Source organism: Python bivittatus, unplaced genomic scaffold (genome assembly GCF_059951505.1).
Source record: "Python bivittatus isolate LINGU-HERP-01145 unplaced genomic scaffold, Pbiv_v1 ctg000020_np1212, whole genome shotgun sequence".
Lineage (NCBI taxonomy): Eukaryota > Metazoa > Chordata > Lepidosauria > Squamata > Pythonidae > Python > Python bivittatus.
Window position 1 is genome coordinate 98,986,406 of NW_028277030.1, and position 26,481 is coordinate 99,012,886.

Consider the following 26,481-nt stretch of genomic DNA (forward strand, 5'->3'; position numbering starts at 1 on the left):
TCAGTGCTGGCGCATAATCTCGCATCTTTCTTTAAAGGAGCTAATGTAATATTTAGGAAGCAATTTCACCTTGCAGACTTTTTACAGAGGAGATAATCTCGGGGAAGTTATGAAAGGTGCTCAGATAACAACGACTGGTCCTTTGGTGATTTTATTGGCCACAAGCATTACTGCTTTTCCTGTATAACATACATAAGGCATTGCCTCTGCAATGACAGTGATACCTGTGAAAATAAGCTAGCTAGCTGGAGCCCTATGAGTTCTTTTTTTTCTTTTTCTTTTAATGCAAGTTTTTAGAATGTGGCATAATTTGGAGGGGGTATCTTGATATAAGCAAAGGAATTAAGATTACTTTAACCCAAGACTGATTTATATTTTAAATTTAAATTTTTGTTTAAATTTACTGACATTCTTTAAAGCTAAGTGACTTCTTACAGGGATGCTGCTTGTGATGTTCCCTTTGTAAAGTATAATTGCCTTCTGGAAAGGTAGGTTTAATTTTCCGCAATTTCAAATTCATTATTGTGCATTTCTTGTAACTTGTTTACTTCAGTCAACAGATTTCAGACCTCAGCTCTTGAGTTATTCTACCCTGGAAAACAGTGGGATGCTATATTCCATGGTTAGTTCCAGTACTTGAACATGCAAGATCCATGTGGAAAAAAAATGGCTGAAGATATGTTGACCCTTTTACCCATAAAGTCCCATTATTATGCGATAGTGAATTTAAATGTGAGCTTGGTTCCTGACTGCTTCCTATCAGTTTATCCAACTAAAGTATTTGTAATTTGGAGTATTGATCCTGATGCTACTGCTGCTTCGCAAGTTCCACATCTCTTAAAGATTTTGCAAATGGTGAAATCAGAAAACTGGCCCCACTCTCCTCCTTTCCCCAGCCCCTTTTCCTGTCACCTTGGCAAGAGAGAAAGGGAGAAAAGCTGTTCCCTCCCTCCTCTCCCCACTTTTCCTGCCCTTCATTGCAATCTTCCCCAGCTCTTTCCTTTGCACTTGGTGTCAGCAGTGGTAGGAAAATACAACAATCCTCTCCTTAAAAGTGTGGTGTGGCAGACTTGGGCACAGTCTTTAACACATTCAAATTGCCTAAGGGAGAGATCACTACTGTAGAAATACTGCATGATGGTAACTTGTTGCTTGAGCTATTTCTGACCATGGGCCTCCTGGACTTCTGAAAGCCCAAGCAACCAGAAGACCAGTACACCTAGGTCCAGAAGCTGCCCAGTTGGTGGGGTAGAGGCAGGGTAGGGGATAAAGGTCCTGGCAGTCCACCCACCAACCGGCCAGCTGGGCTATCTTGGATAGAGCTTTACTGTACCCCACCATAACCATTCCAAGGGATTGCTCAATCACAAGTGGCTGCAGTGCTCAATAGTATCCTGTGGAATAAGCAACACGGCGCCCGAGTAGGCAAAATGCCGCCACTTCACTGCATTTATAGGACAAGCGGTTCAAAGCTGCTATCACACCTGCTTGTGCTAACTGAAATTCTTGGAGCTATTCAGTGCTATGCTGATGCCATGCCCATATAGCATTGGTTCTCAACGGGGGCGGTACCGCCCCCTGGGGGGCGGTGGGAGGATGCTGAGGGGCGGTGAACTTGTTTTGGGTGGTAGGGGGGCGATGAGCATGTTTTGGCATTCGAACTTAATTTTAAAACTCCCCAAAAAATTTATTAAATCGATTATCCAGTTTACACCATTTGTACCAGCAATAAAACGAACTTACGCGACGGCTGCCCTCACGCACTTCTAAGAATGGTGAGACGAATTTGTATTCTAGGTAGGCTGACCTTGAACTCGACACTACGATTCTTCTCTGATCCCAACCAGCACAGCGCATGCGTCAGCTGTTTTCCCACGCGATTAATCGCAGCGCGTGCGTCAGCTGTCTTCCCGCGCGATTAATCGCAGTGCGTGCGCTGAGCGTCCTTTCAATATGAATGTTTGATATGACCCGTGTTTCTTGAGTTGCTTTTCGTTCGCTTCATTTTTTTGCATTAGTCATTTTAATTTTAATAAAAGGAATGCAATTACCTTCCAGGGCAAAAGTATCGAGTTAAATCAAACAAATTTGGTGTGTAAGTCTACTGAAAAAAATTACTTAAAATTTTTGCCTTTTATAATTCAGTAACTCCCCCCCCCCCCAAAGGGTGGCATTGAAAAATTTTCTGCTCCTTAGGCGGGCGGCAGCTTCAAAAATGTTGAGAATCACTGCAATTATAGGAACTGGTTTCCAAAATAGCAGTTTTTAGAGGCTCTGTGAGGCCCGAGACGTGTCCTGCAAAGCAAAGCTAAGCTTCTGAAAGGGCCCCACACCAATGCAAAATAGCCAGGGAAGGCAGTTACTGAAAAAGGAGAAGGCGGCATGCCCACAAAAGCATACACTATCTTGTCTTCTAGTCCTGAGTATTTTTTTCCCCACTGCCTTTATAATGTGATTATTTCCCCTGCTTCAACATTGGAATGTCAGTGGTGAGATGTTCCTGCCTTTGCCTCCAGGAGACCAGATTTCACCCAGCTTTAATTTTTAACCCAGCAGCTCAACCAGCCTAGCTTGCTTTACCTATTGAAATTGCTTTTCCTGATATTGTTAAATTGCAGTAAAGAGCTCAATTCCTTTTGGCATCTGGCCACACTAATGAGGCATGCAATGAGGATAATTCAGGATACTTAAGAAATAGGCGTACAACCGTTGCCAACCACCATGTCACCAATTCTGGGAGCTGAAGTCCACACATCTTCAAGCTGCCAAGGTTGAGAAACACTACTAGGGCCTGCCTAGTAAGCTGCTCCAAGCACTTGGGAGTCGCAGTGCAAGCCCCTGCTTAGGAGGCAGGAGCAAGAGGGGCTATTCTTCCTCGCTTTGTGGCCCCTTTATTTTATGGCTCAGGTGGACATCCAGCTGTCCTGCCAGGGCCACAGGATGAAAAGGGCAGACGAGCAGCACCCCATTGAACCTCACAGTTACCCCTAAGCCAGGTGAGGCTGAGAAATGCAGGCCCCTTCTCTGTCCCGGGGATGCTGGGGCATCTTTTGCCCTGCTGGCGCTTAACGCCCTTCTGCAGTTCCAGCTGGACGGGGCAGCACAAAGGGGAGACTCCCCAGCGCTTGGGCATCACTCAGGAGGTAGCTAACTTCAGTTTAAAAAAAATAAAAAAGACAGATGAAGTCTAGCCCCCCCTGCTGGCCATAGCGGGAGTTTCGGGTTCTCGCCGGAAGGGCGGGAAAAAGGGCGGGAGGTGAAAGGAAACCGGCCGCCGAAACCCAGCAAGGCGGGAGGTTTCGCGTAGAAACGACTGGAAGAAGCTCTCTCACCAGCCACCAGCGTCTCCTTGCGCTGCCGCGGGAAGGATCTCCGAAAATAGTCCGTCCCAACCTCTCTGGGACAGCCAATCAAAGCCGTTTGGGCAGCTCGTCCTGGAGGGAGCGCGCCACCCGAAGAGCTTAGCGAGCAAGTGGGGCGCTCTGCAGAGAAAGTGCACGGAATCCAAAGGCAAGAAAAAGACTGCCTCTGAACGTGCGCAGAGTGCTTTCTCCAGCGAGGCCAGCCATGCCTGGAAGTGCTCGGAGCCAGGTATCCAAGTCAAAGGTTGTGCCTGAAGAGCGAAATGAAGTCTCTTCCATCGCCTCTGGATCACGCAAGGCCCCATTTTGGACTTGCCACCCCCTCCCCCGGGACACTGCAGAACATTTCTCATAAAAGGTCGGAGGAGGCGCTGAGCTCGAACATCTCCGCCCACCGCTTTCTCTTTTCACTTAAGAGAGAAAGATCGGTGGGTCCCACAATATAAACGACGCGATTAAAATCCTTTTTCTGCACGACTGGAGGACAGATTGCAACAACGACGTCCAGCGAGCATTAAAAACGGATTCGAAGCCGTTCCATGGACCCCACTGGAAGCCCGTTCCAGCTGATTTCTTTTATTTTTTAATCCAATTTCTCTGTGGCATGAATTGTAAAACTATTGATCATTAAAAATATAAAGTAGAAATTTTGTGAACGCTTCAGGCTCAGCCTTCCAGACCTTGAAATTTTGGACTTGAAAAATTTTTCAGTTTTTCCCATGTATTTCTTTTTGAACCACATCTTTTGCTTTTGAAAACATATCCAAGAAGCTGGTAGACAAAAAAAGAGCATCTGATGGGCGAGGTGCTATGTATAAAAACTCTCTGTATTGTAAATGTAAATGTATTGTAATGTAAATGAGTAATAACTCATTTTAGAGACTTGAAGAATATTAATTTGCTTTTGCTATTGTGGAGTTCTTGGTGCTCTCTGAGCTTAGCTGTTGGTTGCAGATGTTTCATTACCCAACTAGCTAATACCATTGCACGCCGATGATGTTACCTAGCCGGGTAATGAAACATCTGCAGGCAACAGCTAAGCTCAGAGAGCACCAAGGACTTCACAGTTCAACCTTGTGCTACAGATATTCTCTTCTACTGGAATTTGTTATTGCTGAGCGGGTCTCCGTCATTATTTGATAACCAGGAATGGATTATTGATTTCCTGCTGGTAGAGAGGAAACTGATCTATAGTGCAACATTAGTAGGAAGGGCAGTTATATGTGGAGTGAATCACCACAGCTGGAAACCACTGGGGACAAGCTGGGGTTGAAAGTTACAGACTAAAACATTAGATCAGGAATGGGGCTGATCTTATAAGTGGAACGTATTTGATCTTTCTGGCCTGATTGCGGGGGCACAGCTAGTGGCAAGTTGGTTGGAGTAGAGGTGGCTGAGATTTTTTGCTCCCTTTTTGTCTGGGGGGAAGAGAGTTAAGAGGGTTGGGTTGAAACAATGGAATTGGGGGCCCTTTGTGGCCCATAACTCCTGCTCTGATGTAAAAAATCAACCCAAAGATGGTGGGTTCTTTTTTAGGGAAGTTATGGCTGCCTTAAGCATCTATAAGGTTTAAGGTACCCCTTTTGTCCTTAAAATTCCTGAAATAAAAAAAAAAGTTGGCTCTGGGACTTTCAGATAGTATCACAAAATGCTCGTCTCTGATGGCTGCGTTTCTAAGGTTTTTAATTGCCAACTGGGTCTGCTAAGCAACAAATAAACCCTCTCATGTTCCTTTAGCGTTAGCTTCATAAAGGTTTTGCCTTACATTAGAATAAGGCTTCCATTTATAATCCCCCCCCCTTTTAATGCAAATGTTTTAATACTCTGGTGGGTTCTGTATATTATAGATCGTGGAATTGTTCATGAAATCAGACTCGAGACATTCAGTGGTATGTAAGGCCTTTCACGAATAATTTAAGATAGTACACAGGAAGAGTACACCACAATTCCATTTTGGGGGAGATGCCGATTTTAAATTTTATTACAACTGCAATACTTAGATTAGGTTTGCATGCCATACTGAGCTGCAAGCTGGTCGCTTGGATTTCAGCCGAGCATGTTAGGTAAATCCAGCCCATAAAATTCGTTTATGGTTCAGTGTTTTGTGTGAACTGAAAAAAATGGATTAATTAACCACAGGTAAGCACACATGTTGTACAAACCTAGCTTTAAGCGCCTTGTTTTCTGGAAGCACATCCCAATGAATTCAATATTGTGTTCAAATAAAAACATATGCTGTTAACTTCATTAATCAAAGCACCTTGAATGAGAATGAAAACTAGGCTAAAAAAACCCGATTAATATGCACTCTTATAAAAAGTGAAGACAGTGCGTGCCATCATAAAAACAGCATTCACCTTTAACTCACACCACAGCATAACGTTTTTTGAGAGGATACGTGTATCATTCATCCAAACAGAGGAAAAATATGAATTTATTTATTTATTTATTTATTTTTATTTATTTATTTATTGGATTCTCCCCCGCCCATCTCCCCCACAATAGGGGGATTGAGATTTCATACTCGGATGCAAATGAATGCATGTTTTGTGGGCTTTAGAAACATATTTAAAATTATGAGACAAACACATGGATATTAAGAGACCAGAACTCTTACAACCAATCCGCTGAAAAGGTTTGTTCCACAGATGATAGAGATGGAATCATTTCAAACTCGGGCAGAACAAAGACAGCCCATCGCAATAGCACCATCGGAGGGTGCTAGCGATCGCGAAGCAGGCCCTTTTAAGGCGGAGGGAGAAAAGGCACGAAGGATTTCGGCTCAGCCTCTATATAGGGCCGAAGGAGGCGACGCCAGTTCCTCTCCGGGCTCTGCCTTGCTCTCTGTCGGAAGGTCACGCCGTGCTCCAGGCCCGTCTCCCGCCGTCGGTCAAAGTAAGCGGCCTCCTCCACCCAGAACGGGAAATACGCCCGAAAGCCTCGCCTCTCCGCCCCGCGGGGCTGCCCTCTTCTCTGCCTCAGCCTCCGGCGCGGAGAAGTCGGACGAGGCAGCCCGTTCCCGGCCACGTGCTCCCGGGCACCGGAATCGCGGGCAGGCCGCTTCGGTCGCCGGCTCCTCAGCTGCGCCTGGCCTCAGCTCGCGGGGCTCGCTCGTGCCTCCAGGGGACGGGCCTAGGCTGCCGGCGTGCCCGGTCCACGTTAATCCATGCGTGGCCGCGGGGCTAGGCCCGGGCGGGCGCGAGGCCAGTGCGTGCCTGCGCCAGGCCGGTCCCCCGCCTGCCAGGCTGGTGGCTGGAGCCCCGGACTCGCGCTCGTCCGCTTACCGGCTTGGCTTACGATTATCCGCCTTCTCGAGAGCAGGGAAATCTGTATCTGGCGCTGCGCCTTCCTCGGATGTACCTTTGCCGGTGACCCGTCGCCAGCTTCTCGGTGTTGCAAAGGGCTGCTTGTATTTCTGTTCCTCGCGAGTTGCCTGGACGCTGACGTCCAGCCTTGCTCAGAAATGCCGCCCTTATGGCCGAAACTCTGATTAAATTTTTTTGGTCTGCCATCTACGGCTCGTGTTATTGCTGCTTTCGGTAATATCCGTGGAAATTTAAGCGAGATTGGAATAGGAGTCAAAAGAACAAAGAGAAAGTGGAGGTGGATCTCCACGTAGCGTTGCGAAACATGTGGCGATGCTTCCTTTTGGAACTTGATCTCCTTTAACCTTGAAATAATCTTGGCTATGAATCCTTGTTGTTGGGGGGAATTTAGGGTGAAAGATAACAATTTGTTGGAAGCCAGTAAATCTAAATCTAGATTTGAGCTGGGCTTGTCTGGAACTGCTGAAGCTTGGGTTTCTAATCTACTGGTAGAGGTTTTGTAACAGAGCTAAAAATGCCATGTTCTGCTGTAGCCTCATGCTCATTACTGCTGTAGTTTTCTAGGGACCTGGAGGAGATGGGGGAGTGACAAGGAGTTGTGTTTTGTGTAGGAATGGGAGAGGGCTGCGGCCATCTAGTAGCAGGCTTAAATTTTTTTGACAAGTATAGAGGAGGAAGAGAGCATGCCATTTGCCCTCTGTTGAGCCATTCACTTCCTTGTTTCCAGTCACCTGTGGCTATTAAGCTAGGGCTGAAATCCAAGGCTATCATAGTCTCAGCCCTCCATCTTTAGTGGGTGGCAGTGCTAGAGATCTATCTTATAAGGTAGTTGGCTCTTACAATCCACAGTATGCAAAGCCCCCTTGAGCATTCTCTAAAGAGGTATATGCCTGTTACAAAGGGCGTGAACTCTTGAGTTATTTTCCAGATGCCTGAAGAAATCCAGCATGGTGAAGAGGAGGTGGAAACGTTTGCCTTCCAGGCAGAGATTGCCCAGCTTATGTCCCTGATCATCAATACTTTCTACTCCAACAAGGAAATCTTTCTGCGGGAGATAATTTCCAATGCCTCTGATGTGAGTATGGAGACTTGGAGCTGGGGCAGAGAAAGAGTACTGTAGAACATGAGTGCAGGGAAATTGATAATAGTTGGAGTGGATTGAATAAGTCTAATATTTAAATCACATATCCTTGTAGTCCTTCACCCTGTGGGCTGAAGGGATAGGAGTGAAATCCAACCCATATGGAAGACCCCAGGTTGGAGAAAATTGACAAGTGATCTGGATGACATCCCAGTCTGAAACCCAACCATAATAGCTTGGTACTATGTTGTTCTGATTATTGGACCTCAAACAAATCTGTTTTAAGATGTAAGTCTAGCTCTTTAAGGCAGTGCTATATTTAAACACTGGCCCAATAGGCAGTGGTGAAAAAGAGTTGCATATAACCAAATGATGGGTTTGGTAGGAAAGGGAGCAGAGTCCTGTTCCTCCATTGGGCCCAGCGTAGAAACCAAGTGTGTATTAGGAGGGAAGTAGAATTCCCTGTTGCTTTTTTGCCAGTAGGCTATTTCATATGCTTATATACTTTTTTCTAGACGATAGCACACTTACATTTTTTTTAATTGATGGAAGTTTTATAAAATTGTTTTTGCTTTGATAATACTGCAAAAGAGAGGTTGGCAGTAGGTACAGTGGTTGCAAAAATGATTCAGTGTGTCCCTGTTAATAACTGGGAATTGAACCCTAAAGTTCCATCCTTTATAATATGAAGGCAAAAAGAAACATGGACTGATGGCCTTAAGCATATTGGAGAGAGACCAGTTGTGTTGCTGAGTGTCTGTCACTGGGCATAAAATTATAGCTTGCTAGATCACACACAAGGTCCATCTGTCTCAATGTTCTGTTCCTATTAGTAGCCAGCTATATGCTTTGAGAATCCCACAAGAAGGCTGTTAAGATTATAGTCCTCCTTGATTTATCTCAGGATCTATAACTTCAGGATCAATGCCTCATATGTCCCTTGAATGTCTTGAATGCAGTTCCTGGAACTCTTAAAAAAAATTGTCATTGAATTGCAGTATTTACTTTATTAGCATATTAAATGCAGGGAGAATAATCCTGGGTGCCATCTTTAATTTAAATAACATTTAATTAAATCAAGTAGTTTTATCTTGGCTCTACCTACTTGTCTGTCCTGGCCCTACCTATTCTTTGAAATTAGATTTCCAGCTTGCAACTTAAAGCCAAGGACATTAAGGGAATGTCACCTAAGGCCCCCCTCCCTTTCCCATTTCTGGTTTACAGATAGCTGTGAAACAGTTGCCCTTTCTGCCCTGCTTCTATAAATGTGAACATGGCTATAATGAATGATAATTACTGATGAACCCTACTGAATTTCTTTAAGCCAAGATTATCACTTCATTTTATGGTTGTGAATTTGATAATTATGTGTCCTTACATTTTTATTTATTAATTTATTTTGATTTGTTTGAAATTTACTGAGATCATCCAGTTCATTGTATAATATGAGAGGAAGTAAGATATTTACCATGTCTGTTTTTTATTCCATAACAAAACATATCTTTAAATCCTTTGATTAAATTATGAAGTGCAGGAGAACATCATCCTTATTTTGAAGAAAGCAATAATATGATGCCCCCCTTTGTTTCTAGGACCTAATAAAGCAGAGTTAGATTGCAATCATACATTCTATGACTAGGAATGAGCTCCATTGAATTCAATGGGATGCCCTTTTGAATAGGTAGTAAAATTGTACTAAGAATTGTCTTTTTCTCACAGGGAAGTTATTCTAGAGTAAGTACATCAATCCTTGTACTATTCTCACAGACATATGCTTTGGAATAGTTTTTTTCCCTCCCTTTTAATATTTAAAACAGATCTTTTGTTTCCTGGAATTTCTTTCTTTAAAATTAGAGGTAGCGCAGATCCTTGAATGATGGTTGAAGTTTGACAGAATCCACAAAACATACCATTTTTAACATTTTAGGCTTTGGACAAGATCCGCTATGAGAGTCTAACAGATCCTTCAAAGCTGGAAAATGGCAAGGAGCTGAAAATAGATATCATCCCCAATCCTCATGACCGTACCCTTACACTGGTGGACACTGGCATTGGGATGACAAAGGCAGATCTTGTCAACAATCTGGGTACCATTGCCAAGTCTGGCACAAAAGCCTTCATGGAAGCATTGCAGGTGAGTGGCTTCAATCCAAGCTTTTGATAAAGGTGTCTGTAATGCTTAGGTCCTTCATTTGGCTAGCAGGCTATGTTATTAAAGTCCCCTCATAGCCTGGTCATTTTGTCATAAATATGTATATCCTCAAAATTGGTAATCATCTGAATTCCCTTGGCAGTGTTTTCTGTGTACAGGAACTGAGTATGAGTAGAAGCACTTTTGCTAAAGGAGCCAAAATTGTCAAGAATATCTTGGACTTTCATGTCTAGAGGGCAGAGGTAAAACTGGCAGGGGCATCAAAATAAGAGTCTGAATAGCTAACAAAAGAAAAGCTAAAACTTCATGTTTAGCTTACTAACTTGAATCGATTAGTGAGTAAGCTAACTTACCCTAAGCAAATTAGTAATATGGACATGATTTATTCTACTGGAAAAGGGTTCTTGGATCCCTTTAATTGTTTGAGATACTGTCCAGCTCATCTGTGTACTTTAAAACCTCATCAAGGCATTTCCAGGGCTAGAAACGTGCTTTAAAAATAAGAAAGACATGGCTTTGTCATCATGCCTGAGGATCTGGTGACAGCATGGAGCCTATGAAATGGGGGTCAACTGTGTAAGCCACCCAAAATCACATATGTGAGATGGGTGGCTATACATATTGGATAAATAAATAAAACCGAAACCAAATATTATAGGGTATGGAATCCTGTGCCCAAGATGTGCTTTCACAAGACTGTCATGGCATGTTGAATCTTGTTCTCAAGATGTATGTCAAAGATACACCCCATTCTTACTTGGAGATGCTAAATTGAGAGTAAGGTGTAGCTGAGTTGAACTGAACTCTTTATGGTAGAACATGCTTTTCTGACTATGTCAAAACCTGTGTTTATAATCTCGGGCGGTATATAAGTTACTGTTTCCTTTTGTAAATGTCACATCCCTTCCTTTCTTTCTCCAGGCTGGTGCAGACATCTCCATGATTGGGCAGTTTGGTGTGGGGTTTTACTCCGCTTACCTTGTGGCTGAGAAGGTTGTGGTCATCACCAAGCACAATGATGATGAGCAGTATGCTTGGGAGTCATCTGCAGGAGGTTCCTTCACCGTTCGGACTGATCATGGTACACAGTGATTTGTGCTTTTGGAAAATACCATCTTACCATCTAAGGAGTGGGGGGGGGGGAGGGAGAAGGAGGTTGAACCAGGGTTTTCAGTTCTTGCTTTGAAATAGCAGGGAGACTTGACAGCTCTCTTTATTACTAAGTGAACACTGCTGCACCATTCATTCTAGTCGCCAGACCCCTAAGTAACAGTGATGGAATGGCCAATGTTTGTTGCTGTTGTTTAGTCGTTAAGTCGTGTCCGACTCTTCGTGACCCCATGAACCATATTGCGCCAGGCCTTCCTGTCCTTCACTGCCTCCCTGAGTTTGCTCAGTTTCATGCTCATTGCTTCAGTGATGCTATCTAACCATCTCATCCTCTGCCGTCCTCTTCTCCTTTTGCCTTCAATCTTTCCCAGCATCAGGGTCTTCTCCAAAGAGATCTCTCTTCGCATTAGGTGACCAAAATATCTGAGCTTGAGCTTCATTATCGATCCTTCCAATGAGCAATCAGGGTTGATTTCCTTTAAGATTGACTGGTTTGACCTCCTAGCAGTCCAGGGGACTCTCACCACAGTTCAAAGGCATCAATTCTTCGGCGCTCGGCCTTTTTTATGGTCCAGCTCTCACAGCCATACATTACTACTGGGAAAACCATAGCTTTGACTATGCAGATCTTTGTCGGCAAGGTGACATCTCTGCTTTTTAATATGCTATCTAGGCTTGCCATAGCTTTCCTCCCAAGGAGCAAGCATCTTTTAATTTCATGACTGCAGTCTCCGTCTGCGGTGATCTTGGAGCCCAAATAAATGAAGTCTGTTACTGCTTCCATTTCTACCCCTTCTATTTGCCAGGAATTGATGGGTCCAGATGCCATGATCTTAGTTTTTTTAATGTTGAGTTTCAAGCCAGCTTTCGCACTCTCCTCTTTCACCCTCATCAAGAGGCTCTTTAGTTCTTCTTCACTTTCTGCCATTAGGGTGGTATCGTCCGCATATCTGAGGTTGTTGATGATTCTCCCTGCAATCTTAATTCCGGCTTGTGATTCTGGCAGGATATTTTTAATATTTTAAAAATGGGTTGGTCTACATTTTTATTGTCCTTAGTGCATGCTCAATGCATAAAGTGAAATTCTTGTTTCCATATCACTTACTAGATTAAAATAGGTGTATTGTTTTTTAAAAATAATTTTATTAAGAATTATGAATGAAAAGAATAAAAACAAATACAAACAACAAAAAATACAAACAGTAAAATGGAAAAAAAGGAAATGTGAAAAAGGAAAAGGTAAAAAAGTAACTTCCCCCTTTATCTCAGCAAGTAAAAACAATAGCTTTTCCCCATCTCTAAATATAACATAATCTCTTCACCCCCTAGCTCATTTCTCAGATAAAAAACAAAATCCAAATGCTTTGTCAGTCGTTCATTGTCAGCAAAAGTTCAGTAAGGGCAACCAGGTATAACTCTTTTTTTCTTTTAGCCCTGATTGAATAAGCCAACCTTGTATTCCTTCCCTGAGCTTTTAAGAATCTTGTTTTTTAGCCCCTTCAAAAAGAGTCCCAGAGCTAGTTTTCTGTTCATTTGTTTAAGCCATAATTTCAGAACTTTTAACATATTTCTTTTGTATATCCAATATGTAAAGTTTGTCCTTTTCTTTGTCACTTCTAATAAATTTCTTCAAGACCTTAACAGAGCTCTTTTGTATATCCAGTGAGAAAAAGTTATCCAAGTCAGTTTCCTGATTCAATGGTTGTACGTCTCATTTAGGGAATGAGTCATCTATCAGTTATGTTTGTGTATCCATAGCTTTCTCCATGTTTTTCTCATTGCTTATCGCACTTAAGTCCCCCTTCAAAATAATTTCAAAATCATCCGTTACAACTTGTTCTTGTTCTGTAACTTTATTACAATGTGCTCTGCCTATCTTATCAAGAAATTTGTCTATCTTATCGAGAAATTTGGCAGACCATTATTCAAAAACTTCTGTTATGGATTTTTGCTCCATTTTTTTTCTTTATCCTCTAGCTCCCTCTAGGGTCCAACCTTCAGGGTCCCCTTATCATAGAAAAATCCAAAACAATCGGCATTTCCCATGGGAAAGTTTCTTCTAATTAATTCAAAGCTATAATTCCAAATATATCTGGACCCTTAATCCATTGTTAACTTTCCAAAATCTATATTCTAAGCACCCTTTTACTGCATAATCCAAAAAATCATATATTTCCAAAACTTTTAAAATTAACACTACCTTCCTCTATGGAGAAGGGGGCTCATCCAATGAATACAACCTTGCCGATCTAAAGGGTCTTAATCTCTCCAGTACATTAAAAAAAAAATCCAAAAAGTGATTAAAAAATGAGGCTTGGTCGAGCTTAATGTCCATAAAATGCTACGTTACCAATGTGAGCTTGATGGAATCCAAACTCTCAGCCACCGCATAATCATAAGCCGACCGCAAAATGGCAGTTCCTTAAGTCTACTCATGAGGAGTGGCTGTCTGGAGTCACGTGGATAATCTCAGCAATCTCTCCAGAGAGATTTCACTGGTCCAGATCCAGCATCCAGCCGCGATTCTCCTTGTAAAGGTAGCCACGCTACCAGCAGGATGTCAGCTCACCATGGTGCTCGCAGGAAGTCACTAGATTAAAATAGGTGTATCTGAACTGAAGCCACAGCTTTTATTGTAGTCATGATGCAGTTACAAACACAGTAACTTGCTATTAGCATTGTGGGTCATACTGATAACTGAAATCTTCATATGCCCCCAGAAATTGTTTAATTGTGTACCATTACTCCCCCTTTTTAGAAAAAATTCCATTGTTAATTACTTTTTTGCACCAACATTTTTTTCTTAGGGAATATTGTGCTTTTCAGGAGGGTTTCTTTCAGTATGAGGACTGTATTTCTAGAAAATTGTACTCCTTTGCAGTGTGTGTATATTTGAAGGGGGGAACCCTGGTGGCAAGTAGAGATGCAGTTTTGATCTGGTTGGTGAGATGGAGGTGGAACTAGAAATATTCAGAACAAGCATACAAAGCTTTTGTATATGCAGCAAGTACCATTTGAGGTAATAACTTTCTTGAGATCCCTAGCTTTCTTTTCAAAAGCTGTGAGACAAAGTTGCCATAATATTTATCCAAGCTTAATATTCCAGTTTGAGCAGAATAGCCTAAAACAGTATTTTTCAACCTTAGCAACTTTAAACTGTGTGGACTTCAGCTCCCAGAATTCTGGGAGCTGAAGTCCACACAGCTTAAAGTTGCTAAGGTTGAGAAACATTAGCCTAAAAGAACCAAGCTGGCTATTTGGCATATAAGAACAATTTGAATTCTGCATTCAAAGGGATACAAATCAATTTTTATTTATCGTACTGATTTGAATGTTATATGCTTAACTCTGAAACCCTGATTTGTGATGTTCTCTCTTTAGAATATTATAGTGAGAGTTACTGTGTGAGTTGTCTGTAAAAGAAAAAAAAGGTTCCTAGCTAGAGGAATGAAACAGCTTTGTAAAATTCATATGTATGGAATTTGTACGTGCACGCACACACACTTGAAATATCTTGAAAAATACTTGAAAAATATCTCCAGTTACAAAACTTAGGAACTTACTTTTAAAAAAAAAAAAAAAGATCAACACAATTCAAGTTTTATTCTGTCCTGTGCAAACTACAGTTTCCAATTTTGGTAACACCCGCACTTTTTTCTGCGTATGCTGGAGATTGTTTTTGCTAGAAACACTCCCATTTTTAAGTTCTGACCTAGATAGCTCACTTCAGCTTCAGACAAGCCTCAAAGCTCACTGTGGTATCTGACCCTGGTAAAACGACTCTCTTTGCTGTTCTAGGTGAACCCATTGGCCGAGGCACCAAAGTGATCTTGTACCTAAAGGAAGATCAGACAGAGTATCTGGAGGAACGCCGTATCAAGGAAGTTGTGAAGAAGCACTCACAGTTCATCGGCTACCCCATTACCCTCTATGTATGTATTGGAGAGCAACAAGTTTGGTAGTGTCTAGGACAGTGTTTCTCAACCTTGGCAACTTTAAGATGTGTGGATTTCAACTCCCAGAATTCCCCAGCCAGGTTGAGAGGGTGGGTGGGGGGGTATGAGAGATGTAATGTCGGGTGAGGAGGAGGGTGCGCAAGATGCACAGGTTGAACCTGCACCTCTCATGCACCCTCTCCAACCCTCCCCCGCATTCCCTACCCTACCTTGCAGCAGCCACTTACTTGCAACTTCCTGCTGGCTTCCCCACTGACTTTGGTTAGGATGGAAGTAGGAAGGCGCCTTGCCTGACAGTCATGGGATTCAGTTAACAACAACTGGGACTGCAAGGATTGCCATGGCTAAGCAATGCAATCATGCTTTAGGACCGCATTACTTAGCAACAGAAATTCCGGTCCCGATTGCCGTTGTAAGTCAAGGACTACCTGTGACGCTGGGAGAGATGTGCCTTAGGAATTGGTGCTGGAGATATTAAGGCAGTCTAAATGGGCATTTGTCAGGAATCCGTTCCGTGACTCTGGGCGTATCCCGAGTTGGTCGTAACCTGAAGGAAATTTCCCCATAGGGTTCAATGTAAATCCGGTTAATCCATTCCGCCCTCCGAATTTGGTCGCACCCCGAGGCAGATTTCCCCATAAGGTTCAATGTAAATACGGTTAATCCGTTCCGCCCTCTGCCCAAATTTGGTCGCACCCCGAAGCAAATTTTCCTATAAGGTTCAATGTAATTACCGTTAATCCGTTCTGGCGTCCGCGGACCACACGTCGGGCGGGAAAACAGCCGGGCGCGGCATGGCGGGAAAATGGCTGGGCGCCGCGTGGCGGGAAAACGGCCGGGCGCTGTGCTGCGCGGCGCGAAAAATGGCCGCGGACCACATGTCGGGCGCAAAAATGGCTGCGGACCATGTGTCGGGCGGAAAAATGGCCGCGGACCACATGTCAGGGGCGCAAAAATGGCTGCGGACCATGTGTCGGGCGGAAAAATGGCCGCGGACCACGTGTCAGGGCAGAAAAATAACCGTACCCCGAGGCGGAGTTCGCACATCGAGGTAAATTTTTGTGGCCGGAGCTGGTCGTAACCCGAAAAGTTCGTTAGTAGAAGCGTTCGTATCCCGAGGTACCACTGTACTATGGCTGTGCAGTGCTTTGGGTTCATTGGCAAAAAAGAAGGGCAAAAGGAAAAGGTGTGGCTACTTCATGGAATTATAGACAGGTATTATGCTCACAGGCTCAGAAGCATCGTTTCATTTTAAATTTGAAGCTTGCACTCTCATGCATGTAGATTCTTTAAAATTTGCAGCATAAAAGCTCAGAGAGCTGTTAGAATGTAAGCTTGAAGCTCCTCCTGAACTGTAATAAGGAGAGGACTTGCCTCATCTTCTGAATGCTTGCAGAAGACTTGATGCAAGGAACGATGTATAGTGGTACCTCGGGTCACGAACTTAATTCGTTCCGCGACTCTGGTCGCGACCCGAATCAAATTTTCTCATAAGATTCAATGTAAATACGGTTAATCTGTTCTGAACCATATGTATTTTTTTTAAAAAACCACAAAAATATGAAACAAAATATAGTACAGTGCAGTACGAAGAGAGAGAATGCTAATCTTGCTTGAGGCGACTTCTGGCGTGGAGGACAGGAAAGCGGGTGGGGAGGCGGATATTGCTTGGAGGGAGAGTCCCCCTCCCTACAGGAAGCCACGACCACGTGTCATGGCAGGAAAAATGGCCGCGGATCCTGTTCGTCACCCGATGCAGAGTTCGCGGACGGAAGCAAAATTTTGCGAACGTGCTGTTCCGAAACGTGCTGAATTGGTCGTGAACAGAAGCGTTTGTGACCCGAGGTACCACTGTATCTCTCTCCTGCTTAATGTGCCCCTCCTGTATTCATCCAACAGTCCTAGTAAAGCCTTTCCTTCTCTTTGTAGCTGGAAAAGGAGCGCGACAAGGAGATCAGTGACGACGAAGCGGAGGAGGAGGAGGAGAAGAAAGCTGAGAATGAGGAGGAAGAGGCAGCCCCTAAAGATGAAGAGAAGCCCAAGATTGAGGATGTGGGTTCAGATGAGGAGGAGGAGGAAAGTGGCAAGAGCAAAAAGAAGACCAAGAAGATCAAAGAGAAGTACATTGATCAGGAGGAGCTAAACAAGACCAAGCCCATCTGGACCCGCAACCCTGATGACATCACCCAGGAGGAATACGGTGAATTCTACAAGAGCCTCACTAACGACTGGGAAGACCACTTGGCTGTCAAGGTGAGTGGCTTAGGAGATGAGAGTGGAACTGGTCTGGGTGTCCGTTTGGGCAAAAGATCTGTAGCAATCAGCAGAGAGGTGTCCAAATGGCAGCTGTTGGTTCATTAGAAGTGGGACAATTGCAAAGAAAGGTTGTGGGGAGGCCAGGCTGCAGGTCATGCTGGGTTCCTTTAGCATTGGCCCAGTAACCTGTTTACAGCTGCCTGGTAGAGCCCTGTGGTTATGCTTCTTACAGAATACCTTTCACATTTTTTCCATTAACGCAGCTCTCACAGACACACAACCGTTGGCTTCTCTTTTGTTTCTTCTGTTTTCTCTTACCCTTGTGGCAGAGAATATTTTAAGGTGTTCCTTACTGTTGACTAAGCTTTTTGTGATGGGAGTGTTTAAGGCAGCTCACCCTTCTAAGGAAAAACTTTGTTTTTTCCCTTCAGTGCTTCTGTTAATGCCTGGCATGCAGAATAAACAGTAAATATGAGACTTTGCCTGGAGATTGGGAAAATGGAAATAATGGGAACTACAGTACCGGTTACATCATTGTCCCTCGTGGCATTTTTCCCAAAGTGTGATACCTAATGTGGTGCTTCAAGGTGGGGGAGGGGAGGGAACAGGACTCTCCCTTCTCCTCTTGTTTGCCTTGCTCTATTAGAGTCTAAGGGAGAAGATTATATTGGAAGCAAGGTCTGTCTGTGGCAGTTGCTTTCCATGTTAGAACACGATTCTGTCCTCTGCAGCTTTGGGCAGAGTTGGAAGCGGGCAAGTGCAGCTTCTGATCTTAACGATAGGAGCTGCTCTTCTGCATCCGTAGTCTCAAACGGATGGGAAGTTCTGACTTCCCTGCTAGCGTTTAAGGAATCTAAGCTAGCATCAGAACTCAGAGTTTTTTCTTATTTCAGCAGATTTCATCACAGATACCTTTCCACCTTAGGGCAAAGGCCAGAATGCAGCAGCTGAAGTAATTTCTCAGTTTGCTGAAATAACAGCTTGATGGTGAGAGTTGCGCTAGTTTCCAGTTAGCTTCTGGGTACATTTCAAGGTTCTGGTTATTTAAAACCCTACATGGCTCAGGACCTGGGTATCTCTGGGTATTGTTTTCTCCCTCAGTTTCTGCCATCCAGCAAGATCTAGGGAGAGCCCTTTTCAAGTCCCATCGTTAAGGTATTGCCATAATCAGGGACCACAAGGGTATGGCATTTCTAGCACTGCCTCTCTCTTTTGGAACAGTGCTCAGCCTGAGGTCAAGTCAGCAGCAACCCTGCTGGTGTTCAGGAAAAAGCTGCCAAGACCTGGCTATTCTGGAAAACCTTAGGACAGTGTTTCTCAATCTTGGCAACTTTAAGATGTGTGGACTTCCAACTCCCAGAATTCCCCAGCCAGCAAGGCTGGCTGGGGAATTCTGGGCATTGAAGTCCACACATCTTAAAGTTGCCATGGTTGAGAAACACTGCCTTAGGGAATTGATGGTACACCCGCAGTGGATGACGGTGGTTGTCATAATTGTATTGTCTCAAGTCTGTTAATGGATAGGAAGGTTTGCTGCTGTTGCTGGTTTTGAGTTTTGTTGTGTTCCCTTTGTTCTGTGTATTTTATTTTTGTGTTATTAGTAAGCCACTTAAATCCTGTTTTGGAACGGAGCAGCAAATACATTGCAGGAAGGAAGGAATGTTCTTTGTGGCAAAGGATGGCATGTTTCTAAGTGGGTGTTCGCCAGTTGGAAGTTAGTCAATTCCTCATGGGCTTGTCTGCTCTTCCCAATCTTCCCAGCATTTCTCTGTGGAGGGGCAGTTAGAGTTCCGGGCACTTCTCTTCATCCCCCGGCGGGCCCCATTTGACCTTTTTGAGAACAAGAAGAAGAAGAACAACATCAAACTCTATGTCAGGAGGGTTTTCATCATGGACAGCTGTGATGAACTCATCCCAGAATACTTGAGTAAGTTCTGCGTCACTCCTGCATTTTTCAGCTAGAATGGCGAGTTGTTTAATTTCCCCTTGCCTGACTAATCTGCATTTACAATGGCCTTGTTCCCTGAAAACTGGGTCATTAGACTGGGTTCAAATATTTGCACATGCAGCTTTGCACTACTGAGGCTATTTGGGGCTACGCTTAGAGTTAATTGTCTGGGTCTGTTTATCCAAGAGTTAATTGTCTGGGTCAGTTAATCCATTTTTGCAGTTCCCATGACACACTAATCCTCCCCCCCAACTCAAATCATGTTGTGGGAATAAGGTTTATCCCCCGGTAATCCCACATTAGATACCCAGAAGTAGACAGTGCATCTGTCAAGTAACTACTGTACAAGGTTGGTGGAGTTACAATAGGCCATGTTTGACCTGTGGGATCATCTTTGCTCGGAAGGAGAGGCCACCTGCACTCTTGCTAATAGTGATAGTTCATCCAAAAGCTGGGTTCAGCAATGCCAGTGTCCTACTACTGAGTTATAGTCCCTTCCTCTGCCAGCCCAGTATCCTGTATCTTATATCATGTTCTCCTCTTTGATTGAACTGACAAGAGCAGGGAGAAGAGAGATTACTTGAAGGGAGACAAAAAGGAAATTAGCTTCCTTTGCACATTCCTGTTTCCACTATTCCTTCCAAAAGTTTGAAGCATATTATCACTGAATTCCTTTTGTTTAAAAACATGATTAGTGTGATGGGGTAGATGAATTACCTGGCCTAACTCTTTCCCAGTGTCAGTCCCTGTACAACAGATGGCATAAGTAGGTTTGCTCTGTAGGAGAGAGGAAGACATCTTGGTGCATTTAAGGTGTTTTGGACTTCTATCAGTCCTAGTCATCTTGGCCAACAGGAAGGGTCTGGGAGTTATAACAATTGGAATGATTGCATGGCCTGCTCTGTAGGGATATAGAGAATGCCTTGGGAAAAAATAGTTCCAGGTGATCCAAGAAAGAGAATGAAACACCACAACAAATTCAAGTAAAACCAGAGTGAAAACCCTTCTCAAGTTTCTTTGTTGGATGGGAAAGAGTTCTTCCCCACTTTAATACAGAAACTCAATCAGATATTGAATATGAACAAAAGGCACTTTAGGAGAAAGGAGAATAAATATGCCTGGTATTTATACACCTTTTCTTTCATCCTCAGATCACTGTAGGAGTTTAAAAAAATGTTCACCAGTCTATTCTTATCCAAATTACATCACTGCCACAGCTGGTTCCCCCACCTGATTTCCTTTGTCTCTCTCATAAACACAGATTTTATCCGAGGTGTAGTGGATTCTGAAGACCTGCCCCTGAACATCTCTCGTGAAATGCTACAGCAAAGCAAGATTCTCAAAGTGATTCGCAAGAACATTGTCAAGAAATGTCTGGAACTTTTTGCAGAGTTGGCCGAAGACAAAGAGAACTATAAAAAATTCTACGAGGCCTTTTCCAAAAATCTGAAGGTGAGAGTTCTGCCTACCTCATTTGGTAGCATAACAATGGAATATTTTTAGTCTGTTTCCAACTTAATGAGTTATTGAAGTAGTGCAAACTGTGAAACCAGTATTGGGCAGCTAAGCTATTTTGGTAGGCATGTCTGCTTAAAAAGAAATCCTTCAGTTTCTTACATAAAGAGAAAAGGATTTGTTTTTTCCAGCTACAGTTTTCAGTTTATTTCCATATTTAAATGAAAATATTGATTATATGTAGGGGATCAGGATCTGTCTTTAGTTTAGATTGCCCTGTTGCCATAAGGATGGAGAGTCTGTATAAATCCAAATATATAAATAAAAACTCATTCACCTTCAGCTGGGGATCCATGAAGACTCTGCCAACAGGAAACGTCTATCAGAGCTCTTGCGCTATCACACTTCTCATTCTGGAGATGAGATGAACTCCCTAACAGAGTATGTGTCCCGAATGAAGGACAACCAGAAGAGCATTTATTACATCACAGGTAAGTGACATTTCATTGATTGGCCCTGTCCAAACATATCACATGGCAGGAATGCTGATTGCCCTGAATAGCCATCTTCTTGGCCTTGGCTTTAGTTTCAAGACTGAAGTCAAATTTTCTAGGTTCTTTGGAAGCCAGTAATACGAACCTCTACTGAAAATACTGCCTTCTCTAGGTCTTATGGGTGTAAAGTGGAGTGGGAGGGCTCAGCTCAGTTGGAAACCTGTTCTCTGAACTTCAGGATTGCAGAGACCTGAGCTGAAAATCTCTAAGCAGTTTTAATTTAAGTGTTTAAGGAAATAGAAGGCCTCTGAGAAGGGCTTGTGAATATTCATATTTTCATCCTCCTACAAATTTTATATACCATATCCAAATTTTAAAATCTCTCCTACTTAGGCTTTGTTAAAAAGATGTTTCACTACCAAAATCTCCCTAAATTACATTATGTAACACATGCAGATGAAATTATGCATACTTGATACACAGAAAATGAAATTTGCATTCCAGAGGCCTAGGTCTTTTGCAGTTGATTTACTCTGTGCTGGAATACTGGCCTCACACTTTAACAGTGGGTGTAAAACTGCCCTTTTTTATGTATTGCTTTATATCATAAATACCTTTTAAACTCATTCACCACTCAGTTTTATTATGGGTTATTGATTTTATGGTATTTTTAAAAATTAATATTACAGAAATATAAATAATAAAATAGTAAATAGAAAAGTGAATGAAACAAGGAAAAGTGGCATTGCTTCCTGGTACTGTACCACCAACATTGGAAATGCAGCCCTGGACATCACAGGAAGGCTGGAATACCCCCTTGGCTGATGGAAGTTCCACTCAGGGTAGATGAAAGCAGTTTATTAGAACCTCCTTCATTGATCTAACTCAAAATGAAGAACAAATTTGAATTATTTCATTCTTAATTGTGGGGTTCTTCAAGGCTTTTTGCTATTGTCTTAACAGTATTAGCTGTTTCTTTTGTTTTGCAGTGTTTTGCAGCAACATAGTTAACTGGAAAATAGAATGGGATTTTTGTGTTTCAGCAGTTTATGGATCTTGGGAAATATGGACAGCAATCTTACAGTAGAATTAATGATCAAACATTGAGTAATTTTTTCAATTTCCTCAAAAACGTTTGGCTAGAAAGAACAAATAAGTGGTGTTTCAGAAGTAGTAACATGCACCATTTTATAACAACTTGTCTAGCACAGTAGAACAAACTACCTGGATTGTAATGTAATTTTAAACAGATGTAATAACACTTATATATTATTTTTATTGTCAATTCTTGATTGTTTGATCAGATGTGTTTAAAAGGATTTATGGTATAACAAGTTTAAGAGTTGACTCATTGAGTTAAATTGCCAATACTTTCCCCATACTTTCTGAATTCTTTCAGGATAACCTGTTGTATCATTCTATCAAAACATACTACTCTTCAAATACTGTCAGTAATTTTATTTGATGAGATTTTGGAAGTTTAAGGAAAAAATACTGAATTTATTTCATTTGAAATCAGTTCAGTGGATTTTCTGCAAAATTTCCAGTGCCAGTTAGGATGATTTGCATTAGAAAATTACCAGTGTTGTAATATAGCATGTTTATTTTAATGTATTTTTTAAAAATCTTAAATTTTATGTTTTATGTTTTATTTGTCCCAATACACAAGTATTTGGTCTGAAATATTTGAAGGAAAAAAGGAAGATAGATTCAGTGTGATTTAAAGTATGTCACATTCTGTAGAAAATGTTAATGTAAACATTTAAAGACAATAGCATCTTTCCTTGGGTTACTCAGTTGAAAAAATGGGTAATGAAAACTATTGATATATTCCTATATTTTGGGACAGTATGTATAGGGAAGTGGGATACAACTCTTTCCAAAATATTTTCTACCCACATTACTGTTTGGAACTATGTTGAAATGTGTAATCAACTCAGTGATATGTCCATTGCAGATTAGCTTCTTGTTAATAATCAAATGAAAGCCAGTTTGGTCTAGTAGTTAAGGCACTGAACTAGGAGCAGGAAGACCTGAGTTCTATCCTGCCTTGGGCATGGAAGCCAAATGGGTGATTTGGGGTCAGTCATTCTCTCTCAGCCATAGGAAGAAGACAATGGGACACCACTTTGGAAAATGTTTCCTAGAAAACTGCATGGACTTGTCTATGTGGTCACCAGGCGTCAAGATTGACTCAAAGGCAAAAGAACAAATAACACTTCTTACCAGGCCTTTGTCTTCCCATTTTTTGTATTAATTATATTTTTCTATGTATTGGGAATCAAGGAATGAAAAGATTATGGGACAGATATTGTTGCTTCAATTAAATTTTAAATATGTATTTGTATTAGTAGCTACTGATGTTTTAGTATCAGGGAGCAATAGGATTGTCTTTACAGATCAAATGCTATTCAATTTATATCCATTGAAAGTTTTATTTTGAGGGTTTTAATCAGTATATTGAGAGTAACCACATTTTGGAATACATTTGGAGATTTATGGGGATACCCATTAATACATGCTTTGAATTCCTGTTTGAGGGGAAGGCTTGTTGTCCCATTCTCAAAGTTTTGCAGTAATTGTGGTACCTTGGACTGTGTTTCTACCAAATCTAAGGGCTCTTATTGGAGACATGATAATAGTTTTGCTAACTATACAGATGAATCTTTAACCTGTGTCTTTAATATTACAACTGAACATTTTAAATTTTGGAATACTAAGGCACCAACAAAGGGTCTTTCAGTGAGACTAAGGGCAAGGCCACCTACAGCATGCCTTCTATGGGAGTTAATATCTAAAATGGAACTCTGCTATGGTATTATTGGAGGTCCAGGTGTGTAACTGGACATTTACCACTCCCTTTTCTGTGGTACTGCAGGTGAGAGCAAGGAACAAGTGGCCAACTCTGCCTTTGTGGAACGTGTGAGGAAGCGTGGTTTTGAGGTGATATACATGACAGAGCCCATTGATGAATATAGTGTTCAACAACTGAAGGAGTTTGATGGAAAGACATTAGTGTCAGTCACCAAGGAAGGTCTGGAACTGCCTGAAGATGAAGATGAAAAGAAAAAAATGGAAGAGAATAAAACCAAGTTTGAGAATCTTTGCAAACTCATGAAGGAAATCCTGGAGAAGAAGGTTGAAAAGGTGAGATTGTCATGTTGTCGTCTCCTTTTAACTCTGCTGATGTCATTGCAGATGGCAGCATACCTCTGTCCCCATCATGCATTGATGAAGTGCTATGACTACATTTGGTTTATTTTTTTAGGTGACAGTTTCAAACCGGCTAGTCTCTTCCCCCTGTTGTATTGTCACCAGCACCTATGGTTGGACAGCCAACATGGAACGTATCATGAAGGCCCAGGCTTTACGAGACAACTCTACCATGGGCTACATGATGGCCAAGAAGCATCTGGAGATAAATCCTGACCACTCCATTGTAGAGACTTTGCGCCAAAAGGCTGAGGCAGACAAGAATGACAAGGCTGTCAAGGATCTAGTGGTACTTCTCTTTGAGACAGCATTACTTTCTTCTGGTTTCTCCTTGGATGATCCACAAACTCATTCTAACCGCATCTATAGAATGATCAAGCTAGGATTAGGTGAGTTGCTGAGATCTCAGGGATCTGGTATTTTTTATTATTGAGGAGGTAAAACTTGGCAAGTAACTGCTTCACAGAATCAGAATTTTGCCCTGATGTTTTCATCCCCAGGGCTTGTTTAAATAGTGGATATTTGGCCTAATGAAGTTATACCTTGATTTGGGTAACAGTACTCCTAGAAATCTTCCCGTCAATTTGCACCAAACCTTGTAACATCAAGAAATTTGTCCTGAGTGGGTGAAGAAAACTACATGGGGTGCTCCACATAACACAGCAATCTTTCACATTGGCTGGCTATGGGTAAAGACATGAAGCACTGCCTTGGAATCAGATACCAAAGTCTGAAGTACCAAGAAAATATTTGTAACCATGATGTGAACTGGTAGTTTGAAAGGCCAGATGTTTATATACACAGTAAGAGTAGAATGCTGTGCCTCAGATTTCGCCTGGCAAGTAACTACACATATTTTGCTCTATATGCAAAAACACATCTACAATTTGGGGAATACACTTGTCCACTTTCGTGTTTAAATTGTTGAATAAACTCTGGCATTAAATGCAGTCTACTCACACCTCCAAAAGTTATAACCTTATAGTATATCCATAGTGGACTATAGAGTTTTGGTCAGACTACATATATCTGTAGAGTTTTCTTTTAGTCATACCAAGATCATGTATGTGTAGCATTATTTCTAACCAGGTATGGTCTAAAAAGAGTTTGGCATTATTGAATACTTTCCCCCTAGGGATTGATGAAGAAGAAGTTGCTGTTGAAGAATCCACTGCTACTGTATCTGAAGAGATCCCTCCCCTGGAAGGAGATGAGGATGCATCACGCATGGAGGAGGTGGATTAAAGAGGAGAGGCTGATCTTTCCTCTGTCCTGCCTCCCCCTTCCCCTGTGCCGTCGCCTTGCTCAGGAAGCCTGGCAGTGTTAACTGCACCCATCAAGACGGTCTCTGCTTCTTGTATAAGTGGTAATTAATGTGGCAGGCAGCCTTCCACATCTGTCTGGTCTGTCTGCTTGCTTAAAAATGCTGCTTTAGGGGAAAAGGGTCAGTCCAATGGTTTGAAGGGTTCTCCCTCCCCTCTCCATGAAGATTTTGTTCTAGTTTTTGATCGACCACCAAGCATCCATCCCATTATAGCTGAGGTGAATACCCAGTGAATGTCCTTCCCACTAATACAGCAGTGAGACTCCTCCCCTCCATCTCTTACTGCTGTTGTCTACAGAAAGCAGGGACTTGCAATCTTGTTCACTGTTTGTATTCGGTTTTGTTTTACTGGAATTAAAATAAGGAAGAATATGGTTTACAGTGAAATGAGGTTGTGGATTTCTTCATTGTTATTATTTCTACTACTATTTGGTCTTGCACAGGTAACTTTGCTGCTGAACTTGTGATATATACGTAGGCAGATTATGGCCCCTGAACTATAGTTTGGATGTTGTAGAACATACATCTAATCAGAACTCATGGGTGTTAATTCTGGATATGTAGAGATTCGTGTAGTAGTTAAGACATCAGGCTAGAAGCCAGGAGGCCATGAGTTCTAGTCCCACGTTAGGTACAAAGCCAGCTGGGTGACCTTGGGCCAGTCACAATCTCTCAGCCCTAGGAAGGAGGCAGTGGCAAACCACTTCCAAAAAACCTTGTGAAGGAAACCGCAGGGTCTTGTCCAGGCAGTCGCAAACTGACCCAAATGCGCGGCAAGAGACTAGTTTGCTTTACTCTATGCTC

At 42.4% G+C, this 26,481-nt stretch overlaps 1 protein-coding gene across 1 annotated transcript; it reads left to right on the forward strand.

Annotated features, from left to right (window-relative positions):
- Positions 1-6,102: 6,102 nt before the first annotated feature.
- HSP90AB1 (heat shock protein 90 alpha family class B member 1) lies at positions 6,103-26,064 on the forward strand. The gene is made up of 12 exons (XM_007429479.4): positions 6,103-6,257; positions 7,617-7,763; positions 9,697-9,903; positions 10,843-11,002; positions 14,830-14,963; positions 16,917-17,240; positions 19,005-19,170; positions 20,453-20,643; positions 20,990-21,137; positions 24,019-24,287; positions 24,409-24,742; positions 25,489-26,064. Exons 2-12 carry the CDS (start codon positions 7,617-7,619, stop codon positions 25,596-25,598), a joined length of 2,190 nt encoding a protein of 729 aa, XP_007429541.1. The 5' UTR covers positions 6,103-6,257; the 3' UTR covers positions 25,599-26,064.
- Positions 26,065-26,481: the final 417 nt, after the last annotated feature.

Coding starts and splice junctions, on each gene's coding strand:
- HSP90AB1 (XM_007429479.4), top strand. CDS start 7,617: ATGCCTGAAGAAATCCAGCATGGTGAAGAGGAGGTGGAAACGTTTGCC. Junction 14,964..16,916: donor GCTACCCCATTACCCTCTAT/GTATGTATTGGA, acceptor TTCTCTTTGTAG/CTGGAAAAGGAGCGCGACAA. Junction 20,644..20,989: donor CCTTTTCCAAAAATCTGAAG/GTGAGAGTTCTG, acceptor ATTCACCTTCAG/CTGGGGATCCATGAAGACTC.